General features: G+C 41.2%; 1 protein-coding gene across 1 annotated transcript in view; it reads right to left on the bottom strand.

Moving 5' to 3' along the window:
• Positions 1 to 568: 568 nt before the first annotated feature.
• Positions 569 to 18,139, bottom strand: part of LOC137420803 (long-chain fatty acid transport protein 2) — an 88,905-nt gene continuing 71,334 nt past the window's right edge. Inside the window, exons 9-10 of the mRNA XM_068106192.2 lie at positions 4,873 to 5,003; positions 569 to 1,827 (exon numbers count right to left, since the gene is read on the bottom strand). Of these exons, the coding sequence (XP_067962293.2) occupies positions 1,648 to 1,827; positions 4,873 to 5,003 (311 nt within the window). The 3' untranslated portion in view covers positions 569 to 1,647. The remainder of the gene's footprint in view (positions 1,828 to 4,872; positions 5,004 to 18,139) is intronic.

The following is an 18,139-nucleotide window of genomic DNA, read 5'->3' on the forward strand; positions in this document are numbered from 1 at the left end:
TCCCCCCCCCCCCCTTCCCACGCCTCCTCCCCCCAAGCCCTCTCCCTCCCACAGATCTCCCGATGTCCCTGCTCCAAATGTTGTGTTTGTGTGCTTCCCCTTCTCTTCCCATGTTTTCTAGCACTCCACTTATTATGTTTTATGTGCCTGTTTGATTTTTTTTGTGTGATAAATGTTAGCTCTTTCACGAGCCTCAATCCTGTATACAAAAAAAGCAAAACAAAACAAAAATTGTGAAAGAAAAAAATCGTGAAAAAGTATGTTTTTTTTTTTGAAGTCAGTTGAAGAAATGTATTTAGCCGCACGCATAGCGTTCAGCAATTTGTCTATCAGTCTATTTCTATGATCGAGGAACTACTCAATTCCAATTGAATTTTATATTTTGAACACTGTGGAGCACGAATCGGAAGTTTAATCAGAACATGGCTCTGAATCGTACTTTGACTCTGAATTTGGCAAATTGCATGGCGTCTCGTCCCGAGCACGCCTGCACACAGCACGGTAAACCAATTGCTTCAGTGTGTCTTGAAAATCATTCCAGACAGGCAGACAAATAAGAATCATTCCAAACAGGAAACTCACTGTTTTTAGTGATGTCATAAATGACACAAACAACAGGCATGAATAACTAATGTAACTTGTTAAATAAGGAAGTTCTGATTCAATGTTTTTTTGTTTTTTTACTGCCTTTAAAACTTTGTTTCAATTGAATTATATATTTGAACTGTAGAACAATAAATTACCTCGTTTGCACTTCCAAAAACCCTCAGGTTAGCAGTGCTTGGGCAACATTTTACGGCATCTCGACCAATCAAATTTGTCACATGCTCTGATGTGGGAGTAACACCGAGACGCAGACAAAATGGTGATTAACTTCGCCTAGCAATGCGCAACCACCGAGCTAACTTCGTCCAAAAGATCTGTTTGTTGAGTGCATCTTATTTTTAAAATCAAAGATCGTTCCAAAATCGTCAGTTTCTCTGAGAATAGTTGGTAGAAGTTTCAGTTCTGGACTGTACCCCTCCAACCACACCTGCTTCCCAAGGGAATCCTGTGCATCAGCGATGCTACCCTCTCTCTTCATCTGGTGGGGCAACCAAGGAGAAACATCCACCCCATTCCCAATTGATTTAATAAAACCTACAATTTTTAATAATGAGGATATTTATCTGTGTGAAATGAGACAATTTAAAATTACTGCTTAATTATGATCTTGGATGAATATAAACGTAAAATTCGACCACCATATGACGATACACAAGGAAGTTGGACGCAGGACGACGCCATTCGGTCCATCAAGCCTGCGCCACATCGACACCATATAAATTAAATCCACAGTTTCTCAACTTATACGAATACATTTGTATAAACGTTTTATAATTGCTTTATTAAAAAATGTAGTACGAAGTTTTAAAAATCTCCTCAAATCAGGAAGTGGATGCAAAAATCTGTTTCGTTCTGTCAGGAATGTTTACCTATTGCTATGTGGATAAAGGTATAAGCCTCATAATAACATCACAGTAACCTGCATTTTGACCAACAAGCTGGAAAAGTTCCTTGCAGATTTGTCGTCGTCGATGAATGGAACATATTTTGATTCTAACCAAATGATGGGAAAGCTTTGAACCGTTAAAATTGGTGAAATTATTAGAGTCTAATTCTGCCACAGGTTATATCTTGGTACAGCTGGGGTGTGAGAGGAACATACGACTTGACTGCGCTGTGAATGTCCAAAAAGTAAATGTTCCTATGGATGGATGGGTTGAAACCCTCTTTCACGAGCTTCACTTTCTGCTGCTTCAATGTTCCCGTGACTTCCATGGAGTCCTGGAAAACAGGAAAGAAAACTCTTGTTGCTGCACTACACCAATAATTATTAATTAATACAATTTTCTCCCGCATTTCTCTGTGCTGGGATAAGTCCGAGCTGCAAGAACGCTCTTTTACTTCTGATGACATATACTCTATCATAGAAGGATGTGGCTGCAGAAGCGGTTTCTTGGTATGGATAATGGTTATTAGTCCCCTACCGGTGTACACCGGAGGGGACTATAGGTTTGCACTCCGTCCCTCCGTCTGACCGTCTGTCAGTCTGTCCGTCCGTCATGCAAAGAACAGTTTTCCAGACTTTTTTCGAAACTCTTAATGCTAATGATTTCAAACTTGGTACATGGTTTCCTCATGATAAGTTACAGATCAAGGTCGAACTTCACGACGTTTCGATCATTTTTGGCAAAGTTATGGCACTTTGAACTTTGGTAATTTCCCCAACAGTTTTCCGGACTATAATTTGGAGTGCGGTAAGTCAAAGCTGTTAATATTCCTTGTTTAAACTCCAATTTACATTCTGTTTCCACTTTTAGTGAGAAGTAGGGGTCTGTGCAACCATTCATAAACTTATTTGGTGCAAATTGGATACTTTTAGGCGAGTTACCTCAGACCGTGAGTTGGTAATTATATAATTCACACATAGTGCAATACGTGCAGGCTACTCCACGGAGCGACCTTGCGGTTTTCCGGACGACAGACTACCGGTAGGGGACATGTATTGCAGCGCAATACTCAGAATGCTTGTTGTCAATGCCTTTCCAGCAGTCAAAACAGGAATTTGGAATTTGGTCAGGGTACTGGCGATATATAGTTTGCCTATTCTTCGTGAAGGACACCGTGGTACCTTTAACGTCCCCTGACTAATTCTGGTAAATGGTACGCACAGTATAACATCCATCTGCCGCATGGATGAATCACCCAACCTGTGAAACACCTGGGCGAAAGTTTAGAGCTGGGTCGGTTTTCAAACCCAGGCTAGACAGCTCAGAGGTGAGTGTGCATACCTCGGCTAGGGATGGCAAAATATCTTGGAGGTGTGCACACTCACCTCTGAGTTGTCTAGCCTGGGTTGGAATCTCGACCCAGCTATGAACTGTCATCCTGGAGTCTCACAGGTAGCGGATTCATCAATGGCTGTGCCATCTCTTGGGTGGACGTCAAATTGGGCATCCCGTCTGCTAGCATGACTTTGTGGATGTTAAAGATCCCACGGTGTCGTTTGTGAAGAGTAGGTGAGTTATCTCCGGGTCCCTGAACAAATGACAAATTCCTGTACCCTCAGCCGATTGTCCTGTGTCGGAGTGGCGACCTGTCCAGGATTCTAACCCGCAGCCAAGAAACTTCTTCGACTGAACCGACGATCTGTCCACAGCATGTTACACGAGCATGGTTTTGGAATCGTGTTCCTTGTCCTGTGCTGAACCTGATATTACAATTGTATCCAATGTTTTTGTGTTTACGTACAATGGTTATTCCTATGTGTCACTGCAGTAATAATCAAATCAGCCTATATAAGCAAAATATAAAAAAGATGTTCAGGATGTTGTATCGGTTTGTACTCGGAATAATCAGGAAAGAGATCCCAACTGGTTCGGGGATTTTTCCAAGTGGAGGTTGAATCTGCAGTTGTTGCTGTCACCTCATTGAAGCTACGTTTGTCATGTTTTTCTGGGTTTTTTCCATCTCTGTGATGCTGTTTGTATTTTTGTCCAATTTTGCGTATTTAATTGTACCTTGTTGTGTTGTTTTGTCAAACTAATTTTCATGGTGTTCAAGGCCTATTCCTTGGATAACCACCTTGAAAATATTTTTGTCCCTTTTCTTGCTGTGTCCCTCATTTTGCTTCTTTTCCCCAAAATATTGTACTTTCTACCTCCTCATCATGATCCGATTTCCCCTCCTCGCTTAAAAAAAAAGATTCACTCCACAACATTATTATACTTGAATTTCCTTCTGCCTGTACTTCCTGTACTCCATTCTTTAATTCTCCCTTTTCTCAATATCTCCAAACTAAATCTTCTTTGAATGTTAACGCTTCTTACTTCTTCCTTTAACAGCAATTTAAAACATTTTAAAATGCTTCATTTTCCTTATTTATCCATCAAGAGTACCCTACATTTTCTTCTTCACCATGATATAGACCTCTTCTTCTTCTCTTTCTTCTTCACAAAGATTATTTTGCAAAACGATATGTCAGTTAAGTGCTTAATCGGCCTCCTCTCGAACCTACAGTTCTACCTTTCTCCGTGCCTTCAACAAAAATTCTTACATCCCATCTGATGATCCTAATCTTCGTTTGTCCAATTTTGGAAACTTCAGAAGCCCAGTTTTCAGAGGTTGTCTGCTCACAACAATCAAATCCCCTTCATGTCCCTTAATGGTATCGGTACCCTTCCTTCCCCACATCTCCATCAACCACCTTCTGGTGAAACTCCCAAAATCCAGGATCACTGCTCATGTCTACTCATTTGTTCCTCTTTTTCCCACCTGAGGAACCAACTTCCACATTCTCTTCAATCTTATTATTCTCTCCAGCTCATCAAGACGGTTGTTCACCACCCTCTCAGATCATCCCCCATCCAAACCATGATCTTTTTCTAACCACCGTTAACCCTTCTCCCCTTCCCCAACCCCCACGCCCACTCCCGCTCTCCAAACACACTTCCCTCCAAATTTCCAGTTTCTCCTTCCTGAGAGTTTGCTTCTGTATCCATCTTGTCCACCCCATGCATCCTCACCTACCCATCATCCCTCCCCACACCTATTATAATTTGTCCAAGTCTCCCTCTATTTTTGTGCTTCTCTCTAATGCTCCTTTTATTATATTCAGCGTCCTAATCCATTTAGTTATAATTATTCTATGAGCCATGACTCGATACCAAATAATAATAATAATAATAATAGAAAACAACCCCTTTCTCCTATATATATATATATATATATCAAGACAAGACTCTCTCCTCTCCCCCACTTTCCCCAACCCCTCTCAGGTACATATAAAATTATAATTAGGCATATAAAATTGAATGAACATTTGTTTACCTGAACGCGAACAAACAATGGCCGAGCGTACGTTGGCAAGAAGATGACCATGTGTTCGTACAGCTTTCTGCAATTCAATTCTGATTCGGGTTTTAACACGACACTCGCCATTCCTGCTTTGCCCTCATGACCTGAAGTGAAAACATCACAGGATAAAAACTGGAGTATGCTGCACGAAATGCAAACAGTTGCTATAAAACACACTTTGTTGGGCAAATCCAGCGGAAGATGGAAACAAATTTCTACCATTACTCAACAAAACATTGCATAACTTGTTCTAGACATTTCCTGTGTTACTCGCGTTACATTTTAGTCATTTAAAGTTTTGTAACCTCTTCTTTATGTACAAGTTATTATTTAAACCTGGACATTCTTGTTATATGACACACTTTGGCCATAGTCTGTATGATCAAACAGATAACTAGAGGAAATATTCATTTTCTTTTCTGTAGCATGTATTTAATGGCTGTTACTCACATTACGGAAAAAAGGACATGGATATTTTACCTTCAATTTTATTACCAAATTCTCAACTGATTCATCACACCACAAAATGATCATGTATTTCATTTATCTGATATCTTCAACAAAACATCAGTAAAATAATAAGTTCTAATCGTACAATATGTTAGCTTTGGCTTAGCGGTTAGGGTGCTGGCTTGGGATCCCAGGATCCTGGGTTCGAATCCCGGTCAATCGCTGAATTAACACCAGCGGGGTTGACTCAGCCTGTAACACCAGCGGGGTTGACTCAGCCTGTCATTCTTCCGAGGTCGGCAAATTGAGTACCAGTTCACTGGTAATTCCCTGTGTGTCGCAAGAGGCGACAAGCAGGGCAAGCAGGGTTGGCGGCAGGAAGGGCATCCGGCCATAAAACATTGCTCCAAAAAGGGGACCACGGTGCCTGAAAAAGCATTGCTCCAAAAAGGGGACCACGGTGCCCGAAAAAGCATTGCTCCAAAAAGGGGACCACGGTGCCCGAAAAAGCATTGCTCCAAAAAGGGGACCACGGTGCCCGAAAAAGCATTGCTCCAAAAAGGGGACCACGGTGCCTGAAAAAGCATTGCTCCAAAAAGGGGACCACGGTGCCCGAAAAAGCATTGCTCCAAAAAGGGGACCACGGTGCCCGAAAAAGCATTGCTCCAAAAAGGGGACCACGGTGCCCGAAAAAGGCCAACCCCACCCTGCTCTGCAGGGAAAAATGGTTCTTCTTCTTCTTCATCATCAATATGTTAACTGGGGAATACATGTATGTACCAAAGGGTGCGTTACTCACGTTACCATTACTCGTGTTACAATGTAACTCCATCTGTTAAATATCGCTTATTTCTTCTTTTTTTTGCCTTTCTATGCAGTTGTTTCAGTATTCTTTGGTTTACTTTTGTCATTAAGCCAATTTTAAGACCAAGTTAATAATTACTCCATTACTCATCCGACAGACCTTCTCAGCTGAAAACCATGTGTGAAACTTTTTTTCAGAAAACATTTTTAGAGTATGCAGTGAACAAACAGATACTATAGAGAAACAAAGTAACACTCATTAAATTGCCAAAACAGTTTAAATTTCAAAACTCTTTAACTACTATGTTGTATTATCTACCATACTAGCGAGGTACCCATGCTAAGCATGGGTGGGAATCCAAAAGCAAACAAACAATGCGGAAACAGTGAATGCTAAACCGTGGAACCAATAAATTCTACATTCCTGTGTCACTGTCAGTTGAATGTCACACATGGACAGCATGTTCCTGAATGATTTGGGCAAAAAACGGTGAATAGGAAATGATGATCGAATAAATTCCATATTCCTGTGTCAACTTTAATCGAATGTGAGGCATTGGCAGCCGGTTCGTGAAGGACTTGCACAATAAAAGTACCCCGTCTGAATGGTTCTATCCCCAGTCGATGGCGAATCTGCATATGGTGAATCCACGAATGTCATGGTTAGAAAGTAGAAACCCTCCCGTCATTGCCTCATTCATATTTAAACTCAATATCTCTATTTTCATTCCAAACAGCATCATTCCAATCATACATTAATACAACAACAACAACAGTCATTTTAAGGCCATTTTCCCAACTAGAGCGGGGGTTAGCCTTGCGGTCCCCATGACAATCTTCTCCATTTTGCCCTATTTTCTGCATCTCCCCTTGTGAACCCCCTTGCCCGCATTTCTTCTTCCACCATCTTTAGCCAAGTCTTTCTCAGTCTTCCCCATCCTCTACTTCCTTCTACATTCATTTCCATCACTCTTCTCAACCAGTCACTTTCATCCTTGCTCAACACATGACCAAACCATCTCAACCTGTTCCTCTTCACAGCATCAATCACAGGCTCTATTCCCATCATCTTTCGCAATTCATCATTTGTCTTCCTCTCTCTCAACGACACTCCGCACATCCGTCGAACCATTCGCATTTCCAGCCTTTGTTGCTGCTCTACGTTCATTACCCATGTCTCGCTCCCATAAATCATAACACTTCTCACACATGCAGCATACACCTTTCCCTTCAGCTTCAACGCCACTCCCCTCCTCATCAGCACGCCACTCAGTTCCTGAAACTTCTTCCATGCACATCTCACTCTAGCAACCTTTGCGGAGTCTGATCCACCTTCTCCATTCAGCATGTCTCCGAGGTAGCAAAATTTTTTCACACCTTCCAACTTCACGCCGTCTCCAAGATCCAACTCAACATTTCCTCCATCTGCAGCTCCCTCTGTGCACACCTTACATTTGAATGTAGCTGCCACACTGGTTAATGACCCTCTCAGACCACTACATTTTTGATGAACCCACTCAGCGCACATTGTACATTGAATGGAATTCACTCCGACACCCTTCCTGCACACAGCACACGGCCACTTCCCAGTTCTTTCCACCTCACCACTTCCGGATTCGGAAGTAGGTTCGTATCGAGCCAATTTCAAAATCATAATTTTATTGAAGAACTTATGAAAGCTCCTACCTACCTTTCAACACCCGCTGGGACCCCAAACATCCCATCCGATGGATGGGGCTAGCCCCAAAACTGAGGGAGTCGTTTCGGGATGGACAGACCGACAGATATCTTATCTTCCCCCATCCAGAACCTTGATATTTTATACACCCGCTAATTCACACCCAGAAACATTTTTTTTTTTTTTTTGGAAATTCCAACTTCTTTCCTGGAAGTCCTTGCAGTGTTCATATGTTTTATACCTCTCCCACCTCCCCCAAAGCCCTCCCCCTCCCACATTTCTCCCGTTGTCCCTGCTCTCAAATGTTGTGTTTGTGTCCTTCCCCCTCTCTCCCCATCTTGTTTGCCGCTCCCCTTATTTTTCGTGTTTTGTGTGTCGGTTTGACTTTTTGTGTGATTAATGTTAGCTCTTTCACGAGCCTCGAACTTGTATACAAAAAAAAAAAAAAAAAAGACAGACAGACAGACACTCGTGATTTATGATATAGATATAAATACAATGTCAGTTTTTGTGTTTGTACAAATGTCTTTCCCCCTTCATAAGGGTAGGTTTTAAAGGCCAATCTTTTAACACGAATCTGTGTCCACTACAGTCTATTTTTGAGCATAAAGCAAACTCGAAAAACATTTTCCATAAAGAGTAATTATGTCTCTTTTATTGGAATTATCGACGGTGCCTTGAAAACCAAAACCTCAAGGGCGGTGTAACGAAACGTTTTTAAAAAGTAACAATAAAGGAAGGTGAAATTCGAAATGAAACTGATACTCTGAATTCCTCTGCTTCTATTGCCACTACTTCACCAGGATATAAGATCTGATCATATTCAACTAGACAGCAATCCTTCACCTGAATTACAGGATCAGGATTTATCTGAGGCTCCACATCCCTTCCATTTGGCACGTATCTCGTCATCATTGGATTCACCAATCTTGTCATCTTTTGTCAGGCTAAATGTCACTTACATAATCATCAACTTCTCTTGCATTGTACATTTATTTGTTCAATGCAATTGTACAAATTTTAAAATTTAACAGATTTTAAAATCAATTTGACAAACTTAAAGCACATTATATCACTCAACATTGATACTATTAAATTGATGAGTGTTTATACACAGATGTGTAAATTAATGACCAAATAATATAATCTATTTCATGAAATGCGTGAAGGGTAAATTAAGGACTATATTCTTCCCTCAGTTAAATAGCATCGTTTTCTCTGCTCTGTGGCATATTCACTGATATTGATGTGGTGAACTATTCTTTTGGTTTTTCTTTGGGGAATATTTTTAAAAGAAATTTCAGCTTCACCAGAGATGCAAATTCACATGAAATGGATGATGCTGGATTTAAGTATATGATGTTAATACTCCAGGAAATGTCTTGTGCTGCCAAGTTAATGTTGAGAATTTAACTAAGCAGTTAGAGACTCCATCAAATATCAGCAGATGGCACCAGGCTTCATTGAGCTTCTTGTAGCTGATGTGTATGCATACTGTTACTCATGTTACATTGCTGATATGTTACTCATGTTACAGAATTACAATGTTACTCACGTTACGTTACTCATGTTACAATGTTACCCACGTTATGTTACTCATGCTACATGACTCATGTTACAATGTTACTCACGTTACGTTACTCATGCTACGTTACTTATGTTACAATGTTACCCACGTTATGTTACTCATGCTACATGACTCATGTTACAATGTTACTCACGTTACGTTACTCATGCTGCGTTACTCATGTTACAATGTTACCCACGTTATGTTACTCATGCTACATGACTCATGTTACAATGTTACTCACGTTACGTTACTCATGCTACGTTACTTATGTTACAATGTTACCCACGTTATGTTACTCATGCTACATGACTCATGTTACAATGTTACTCACGTTACGTTACTCATGCTACGTTACTTATGTTACAATGTTACTCACGTTACGTTACTCATGCTACGTTACTTATGTTACAATGTTACCCACGTTATGTTACTCATGCTACATTACTCATGTTACAATGTTACTCACGTTACGTTACTCATGCTGCGTTACTCATGTTACAATGTTACCCACGTTATGTTACTGACATCACTGATGCTACGTTACTCATGTTACCAAATATAGCCCCCGATGCTGTACAGTTTCGAGACGGGATGCGTACAATTCATTTTTCATTAGATTATAAACAATAAGTAGAAGGAGGAATAGCAGCATGTTTGTTTTCTGAACGAAGATTCAAGAGAAAGAAAAATAAATATCTCATTGTTATTCACGTTACATGACCAAGACCAATTTGGCCTCTGGCCACAGTGAGTGGATATGGTAACGACTACAGAGAAGTAAACCTTTGACTTTAAAATATCAGTAGCTATAACATGCAAAAATATTATACCCCTACTGACTCTATTTCATTTATAAAGGATAAAGAGGTTCTTGCTTTACTTTTATTAGCAGAGACAAAAACGAATTGTTTTTTTGTTTGTTTTCGATCGTGTAAAATAGTACTATTCCTAACATTCTACAGCTATATAAGTGAAATAAATTGATATGTTACTCTTCATATGTTAACTTGTTGATTCCAACCTCGCATTATCTGATCAATGCTTCAAATTTTAGCTCCATGCCCATAGTTACATGGAATTTTAGCTGCCTGTATTAATCACAGGTATTAATTACCCTATATTAATTACCTGTATTAATTACCCTGTATTAATTACCCTGTATTAATTACCTGTATTAATTACCCTGTATTAATTACCCTGTATTAATTACCTATATTAATTACCCTGTATTAATTACCTGTATTAATTACCCTGTATTAATTACCCTGTATTAATTACCCTGTATTAATTACCCTGTATTAATCACAGGTATTAATTACCCTATATTAATTACCTGTATTAATTACCCTGTATTAATTACCTGTATTAATTACCCTGTATTAATTACCCAAATAAGTGATTAGTGAATTACAATGGGTCCTGCTGTGGTTTATATCACAATGTTAGGTGCATGTAATCATAATCTATGTGCAATACTCCTTACAGGGTGTTGGTGCTGGGTGATTGTATCAAACCAAATATAAATTGGTAATTTTTTCAAATCTAAACAAAATGATATTATCAGAAGGATTGTAATGATGACCTTGAATCATATTTCCAGCAAATGCCTCATATATCATACTGTATTTTCAGCAAATGCCTCATATGGGTTGTGATGGTATCTTGGCCACCTGAAGAAGAAGAGTAAATAGGAATGATTTTATCCATTCTTGACACTCCAGCCTGTCCAGGTGATGCTCTATTTCTCTGTGTAGTTCTGGTAAATGAGTGTGATATTAGGGTTAAAAAAAATGTGTTTAACGGACATCTGGTTTTAAATGTGTTTAACGGACAGTACTCCATTCTTTGTTTTCTCTTCATCATCTAAGATGTCTAACAAGATGGCGACAACCGCCTCATGGGCACTCCTGCTGTGTAAGCAAATTTTTACCTCCATCAATAAAGGTGGACGAAGGTTATGCTTTCACCCCTGTCTGTCTCGTAGCAGGATGGGCAGGTTTGGTGTGTGACAAGGATGAATTGATTTGATTTTGATGAAGATCCGGATCTGGAGCCGAATACGAGATTATTTTTTTTGACTCTCAATTTCTCAGAGCTGGCGGGGGCTTTCGGAATTCAAATTTCCATCAATAATGAGACGAGAAAGTATGTGGGATTGACATCGTTTTTTTGAGCTTGACCTAATTTAAGGTCATAATATAATTATAGACTTTCAAACATGTTTCACCAAAATTCGACTGAGGTTTCTCCGATCAGAATGAAATTTCCCTCTCTAGATAGCCAAGAGCAAGACACATTTTCACTTAATATACATCCTAACCCTCCGGTTAAAAGGCCAAGGTCTTACACCCCTAAGAATATTAAAATCACCATTTAGGTTTTTCTCCCATTTTTCTGCCAATATCCGAGCTGTGTCTCACAGCTGGCCGGAACTTTGAGAATGAAATTTGCATTAATAATGGGAATAGAAAGTATGCAGGGTTGACAATTTTTTTTTCGTTTGAGCCTATTTTTAAGGTCATTATCTAATTATAGGATATTTTAATGTTTTTCACATAAACTAAACAAATACTTGTCTGATCAGAATGAAATTGCCCTCTATAGTTAGCCTAGAGGAAGTGGAAATTACACTTGATCTACATCATACCCCTGCAGGTTAAAGGTCAAGGTCAAATGGCGGTCTGTAAAAAAACATGTTTTTTTTGTCATCGCTAAATTTTGCCAATGTGGAATCTCAAAGGCCGCTTTGGCTTGCCAAGATGTTCTTGCAACATAATAGTGGACCTGGATTTTAGTTGAGCACCTGATATTGATTATTGTCCTTGACCTATTTTTTTCGGATTGTGACCTAATTAATAAAAAAACACGTTTTTGATCATAAATTAAATATCTTTCCTCCGATTTTTATGTAGCGGAGTTTTTATGGATGGTGACATATTTTCTTTATATCTACTATATAAGAGAGCCGTTGGTCTGTGTGTCGCCATTTTTCTCAGAGATGGCTGAACGGATCTTCGTCAAACATTCAGAGGTTCATCAGTGAGTGAAAAAAAAAAAGTTCGTTTTTTTGGATTTTAAAAAAAATCGCTCCATAGTGCCTAAGCCTTTTTGATTAATGACAGTTATATACAAGTACACATTCGCATAAATAAATACAAAACAATCATCAGACATTTGAACACAAATAATAAAACAATTCCAGAAGCGGTCGAAGTTGGTGGTAAAGCTTCTTTTTCTCCTAAATGTCATCATACTTAACTCAGAAACGTGATGAACGGCATATTCACCAGCATATATTAAACGAAAAGATAAAATGATGATTTGACATTTGTGATGGATTCTGATTTGGATGTAATTGCTTTTCCAATATATTTGCCCTCATTTCAAATATGTTAATGCTTCTTTTTCGCTTGAGCAACGCTGGGTACTCCAGCTATAAACGCTTATGCACTTTACTCGGGGTACAAATACAAATACAACTTTGCCTGGGGGGTAACATAGGCTATGTGGCCGCGGCCTCATTCGGGTGTGTGGGGGATCGGGGGAGGGGCGTAAATTCTGTGTACCATTAAGCGCCACCTAGTGATGGTGGCAGAGGGTATTACAATTTCCTTTTTTTCCTTTTTTTAACCTGGGCAACACTGAGGTTTTGAAGCACTCTTTGCATGGGTATATTTTTCCTCCTTCCCTTCCCCCCTTCCCCAAAATGGAGGGGACTGTCAAAGCCACCCCCCCCCCATCCCCAAAATTGTATATGTAGTAAATCTTTCCCCTCCCTCACCCCTCCCTCTCCCCTCACCTCCCCTTCACCTCCCGTCACCTCACCTGCCCCCCTCCCCATTCCACTCCCCCCACTCCCTTCCTCACCCATCCCTCTCCTGCTTCCTTTCCCCCACCCAACTGCCCACCCCCTCCCCCCCACCCGGCAATGCCGGATACTTTGGCTAGTACACTATATCCTTAAATGGTGAAGGTGAAACTCATATGGTGTTCCGAAAAAGAAAAAAAAACATGGCTATCATTAGAACATTTGAAAAAAAACCATGGCCGAGGGTAAGATCACCTTGTGATCGCAGATATCTAGTGGTTCTTGTTTTTAATCATTAGCTATATCTTAAATTGTCCATAAAATATAACAAAATGTTTTACTTTAACGTACAAATGTATTAAGATTATTAAAACCTTACCTCCCTGCTACCCTATACATCTCCCTCCTTTATCATACTAAAATACGCCATTTTGTGTCTGTCTGTCTGTCTGATGAATTTTTTTACCCCAATACATTCTGTCGTTACTTATCCAATCTCAACCAAACTTGACAGGATGACTAAGGGTTACATAATGAAGGTTGTAGCACATTCATTTGTCCCCCCCCCTCCCCAAGGGGGGTTTCTCCCCCAAGCGGGTTTTCTCCGCCATTACCATCAATGGGGTTGCATGTTGAGGTGTATATCCATATTAAATTAGCTTTATCGTGGCATTTTTCCAAGGCCACTTCGAGTAACAAAGCTAACGATAAAAGCATAATATAAATGTTATTACAAAACAATATTAATACGATTAATGTCCCACCTCCCCAAGGTGTTTTTCCTCCTTGAACAAATGTCGAGTCAATGTTTATAAATAGGTTATCATGGCGTTTCCTTGGGAGGAACGGCCCAACGGCCTATACCAGAAGTAAAAATATTATAAACCACAAACACGAATGATTAGCTTTTTAAACAGTCGCTAATGCTGTTTGTAACACTAAATAAAGAAATTTGGAGGAATCCAGACATCTGTGAGGGAGGTTTTACTTACAGAACGGAGCGAAGATCTACTGTACTCGATAAACCCCACAAGTATTGGGTTAATGACATCACCCTTCGTGCCGCTAATGTGGCGTTTTTCATGGCGAACTTTTGAAACTCGCTCCTGCTCTTTAACAAGAAGCTGAAAGGCAGGAAGCCCGGGTTGTGCTCATTTTCCAAGCTGCTCGCTAGCGCTTGCCAAGCCAGCCATTCATTAATGGTTTTGAATGGAGTGCTTGCTGGAATGCTTAAACGACTTGACGATCTCTACACAAGTAACTTGGAAAATGAACACACACCCAATGTTCTTGAGACCCAACCATAGATCGGCTGTAGTCTATATACCCCAAAGAGGAATGACCCTTCCTGCCTCCTGCTGCTCCCGTCGTGTGCAGGTGCACTAGTGGCTTTAAAGAAGAACAAATCATATATATATATACGTATATATATATATATATATATATATATATATATATATATATATATATATATATATATATATATATATATATATATATATATATATATTATATATATATATGTATGTATGTATGTATGTTTGTATGTATATATATATATATATATTATATATATATATGTATGTATGTATGTATGTATGTTTGTATGTATATATATATATATATATATATATATTATATATATTGTAACGATTTTGAGAAGTGTGTAACGATTTTGGGAAGTGTGTAACGAATTTGAGGAAGTGTAACGAATGTGAAAACGTTACAATGTGAACGTTACAAACGTACGGTACCACCCTGTTAATGTAAATAATGGTCGCAGTCAGCGTCCTAGTTAATTGCATGGAATATACACGCAGGTCACGATATATCTTTTAAATAGTGTATTTCCTTATTCCATGTAGGCTAAGTATGTGTTTTCCCACTAGATTGACTTTGCATTGTATCAAACAAAATAAGCGTAGGCCCTTCCAATTTCCCCAAAACCTCCCTTCCATTTGCCTTCCGCATTTTGGTCGGTTTTTCTCTTCAACCACCATTGGCCACGAGGTAAGGTTGGAGAAGAAAGGCGTGTCTCCACCTCGTCAGAAGAGGGAAGGAGTGAACCGGCCCTAACAGCCAATCAACACCGCGGTGAGTGACCCGGTAGGCGTGCCCTCGGAGTCGGCGGCTTGATTTCGCCCGAGGTGATAAAAGCGCCTGCAGGGGACTGCTTTGGGAGATGAGCTGGAGAGGAGCAACGAGGCTGCACCAAAGAGAGGCGGTGAGATGCGAAACGCTCCAAGCCAAAGAGGAGAGGTACTCGGCAAGGAGACCAGCTTTGGAGAGACGCGCTGAAAGGAGGGAGACGGCCCCGCCCCAAGAAGAGGAGCAGGTGTGCCGAACCAGCGCGTGGCGTCTCCCGCAGTGGATACGCGACGGAGGGTTTCCCGCCAAAACCGCGAGGAATTGCGACCGGCGGCCTCCCGACCTTGCCTCCATCTCAAGCCTTAGTCCTTACCTGCCTGCATTATCCCCTGAGTAAGTGTGAACGTCCTGTCCTGCTCGTTTGTCTTGGGGCTAAGTAAAAACGAATAGTGTAAGTTAAGGATTCGCTGTGTCACTGTTTCTTCCATCCTTTGCTTGTGTGTGTATAATAAATCTGTTCTTCCTCCGTATTCTTCTTCTTCTTTTTCATTCTCTTGCGATCGCTTTAGAGATTTCCCGATTGAATATCCGTGGGGCGATCTGGTCAACGTCGGGTGAAATCGGGTTTTAATCGGGGAGTAACTGTTCGGACGCGGTTAAATACACCACCGCTCGGTCAATATAACATCTAAAAGCCGCGTCTGTAACAATTGGTGTCTGGGAGTGGAATTCGGGTCCCGAACCAAATTTTTAAAACATCTAGAAAAAAATTTTTGGTCAAAATTACGAGCTGCCGAAATTTATTTTGTTTTATAAAGCAAAACCCGAATTTTGAGATCGCGCCATGGACAATCAAGGCGATCGGATGTCGGTGGGAGAAATAGACAGGGTGGAATCGACCCAGGACCTCGGGGAAATGTATATGGAGGATAGGGAGGAGGAGAAAAATAGCAATGTGGTTGCGGAGGTTTCAGACGCACAGAATGGCGCCCTCGCGCACGTGGTTGAGGGGGCCACGGTCACGGAACCAATGAGCGCGGCCCAAATGCAAGCCTTCATGGCCCAATTCATGGTGGAAATGCAGAAAAAAAACGACAGTATAGTACAAATGCAGGCGTCCCTCAACCTGCAGAGTGAGCAAAGGAGGGCTGATAGTGAAAAAATGGAAAGCAGAATTATGGGGCAAATGGGGGTAATGAGGGACGAAGCGAGGGGTACCGGTGAGGGATTAGACAAGAAATTTGGGAAGTTAGACAATAATTTTGAGGAGTTAGACAAGAAATTTGGGAAGTTAGACAATACTTTTGAGGGGTTAGACAACGGGATAAAAGAGGTAAAGAATGGGTTAACGGGGGTAGAAAACAGAATGGCCGCTCAAGAGAATCAAATGGAAGGGATGCAAAAGGGGTTAGAGGGGGTAGAAAACAGAATGGCCGCTCAAGAGAATCAAATGGAAGGGATGCAAAAGGGGTTAGAGGGGGTAGAAAATAGAATGGCTGCCCAGGAGAATCAGATAGAGGGAGTGAAAAATGGGTTAATGGGGTTAGAAAACAGTATGGAAGGCAAATTGAGGGACATGAGGGACCAAGCGGAAAGGGAAGTTAACCAAATGGGGCAGCAGATAGAGGGGGTCAGAATGGGGGTAGAAACCAAACTGGATGCTCACAGGGAGGAAATGGAGCAGATGAGGGTGGCATCTGGGCAGGAGATGCAAGTGATGGGAGAGGAGATCAGAAGAGGGGTAAGTGAGGAGGTTTCGGGGCTGCGCGAGGAGGTAAAGCGAGGCGAAAAGCGTATAGAGAAAGAGGTGAGAAATAATACGGCAAAGTTACAGGGGGGAATAGAAGATCTGACGAAAGGAGTAGAACAGCTGACAGAGGGACAAACTAAGTTAGTGGAGCAGGTTCAAAAGAACACTGCGGTACTAGGAGGGTTAAAGGCGACACAAAAAGAAATTAAAAACGAATTAATAGCGACGCAGAGGCAATGTCAGATGGTACGGGAGGAACTGACAATGAGGGTGGAAGAGGTGACAGAAGCAATGGAGACGAAGGACCGGGAGGTAAGGACGCACGTAGAAACGGTCACGGTAGCCTTAGAGGACGAACTTGAGGAGACGCACCGAGAAATAAAAGAGGTTAAACAAAAATTAGAGGAAGTGGGAGAAGAGGTGAGTGAAATTAAGAAGGGACGGACAGAAACTAAGAGGGAGATAAAGGAGGAAGTCATGGAATATGTACAAGGTCTGTGTTCAAATCATGATGTGATGCTCACTAACCAAATAAAAAGTTTGCAGGTGGCAGAGGAGGTGAGACGAAGTACGGAGGTGAGTGGCAATGTATATGATGTGAGGAAAGCTTCAGTCGGCTTGGGGATTGGTTTGGATCCGGGTGTTCGTGAGAGGCCGTTGGTGAAGTGTGCGACAGGTCTGGTGTGCGAAAAAAGAGGTGTGCGAGAATGTCCGACCATGGGGTGTGTGAGGAAAAAGTGCACGCCGAGGAGTGAGTGTGCCGTCAAGAGTGAGTTGGTCGAAGCGCGTGTGCGAGGGAGCACAGGGAAGCGCGGTGTGGTGAGTGTTACGGAGGAAGTAACGAAAAAGTGTGCGCGGGAGGACGCGCGAGAAAGGTGTGTAACGGACGGGTGCATGAGGAAAGAGTGTGCTGTCGAGAGTAAGGGTGAGTGCGCGACCGAGAGTGGAGGTGAGAGTAGTGAGAGTGAAACGGAGCGTGAGTTGGTTGTGACAGGTGAGCGAGGATGTACACCTGGAATGGAAGGAAGCACACCTGGGATGGTAGAGCGTGTGTGGGAAGGCACATTTGAGTTGGTAGTGAGGCACGTGGAT

Source organism: Myxine glutinosa, chromosome 2 (assembly GCF_964187855.1).
Source record: "Myxine glutinosa chromosome 2, kmMyxGlut1.1, whole genome shotgun sequence".
Lineage (NCBI taxonomy): Eukaryota > Metazoa > Chordata > Myxini > Myxiniformes > Myxinidae > Myxine > Myxine glutinosa.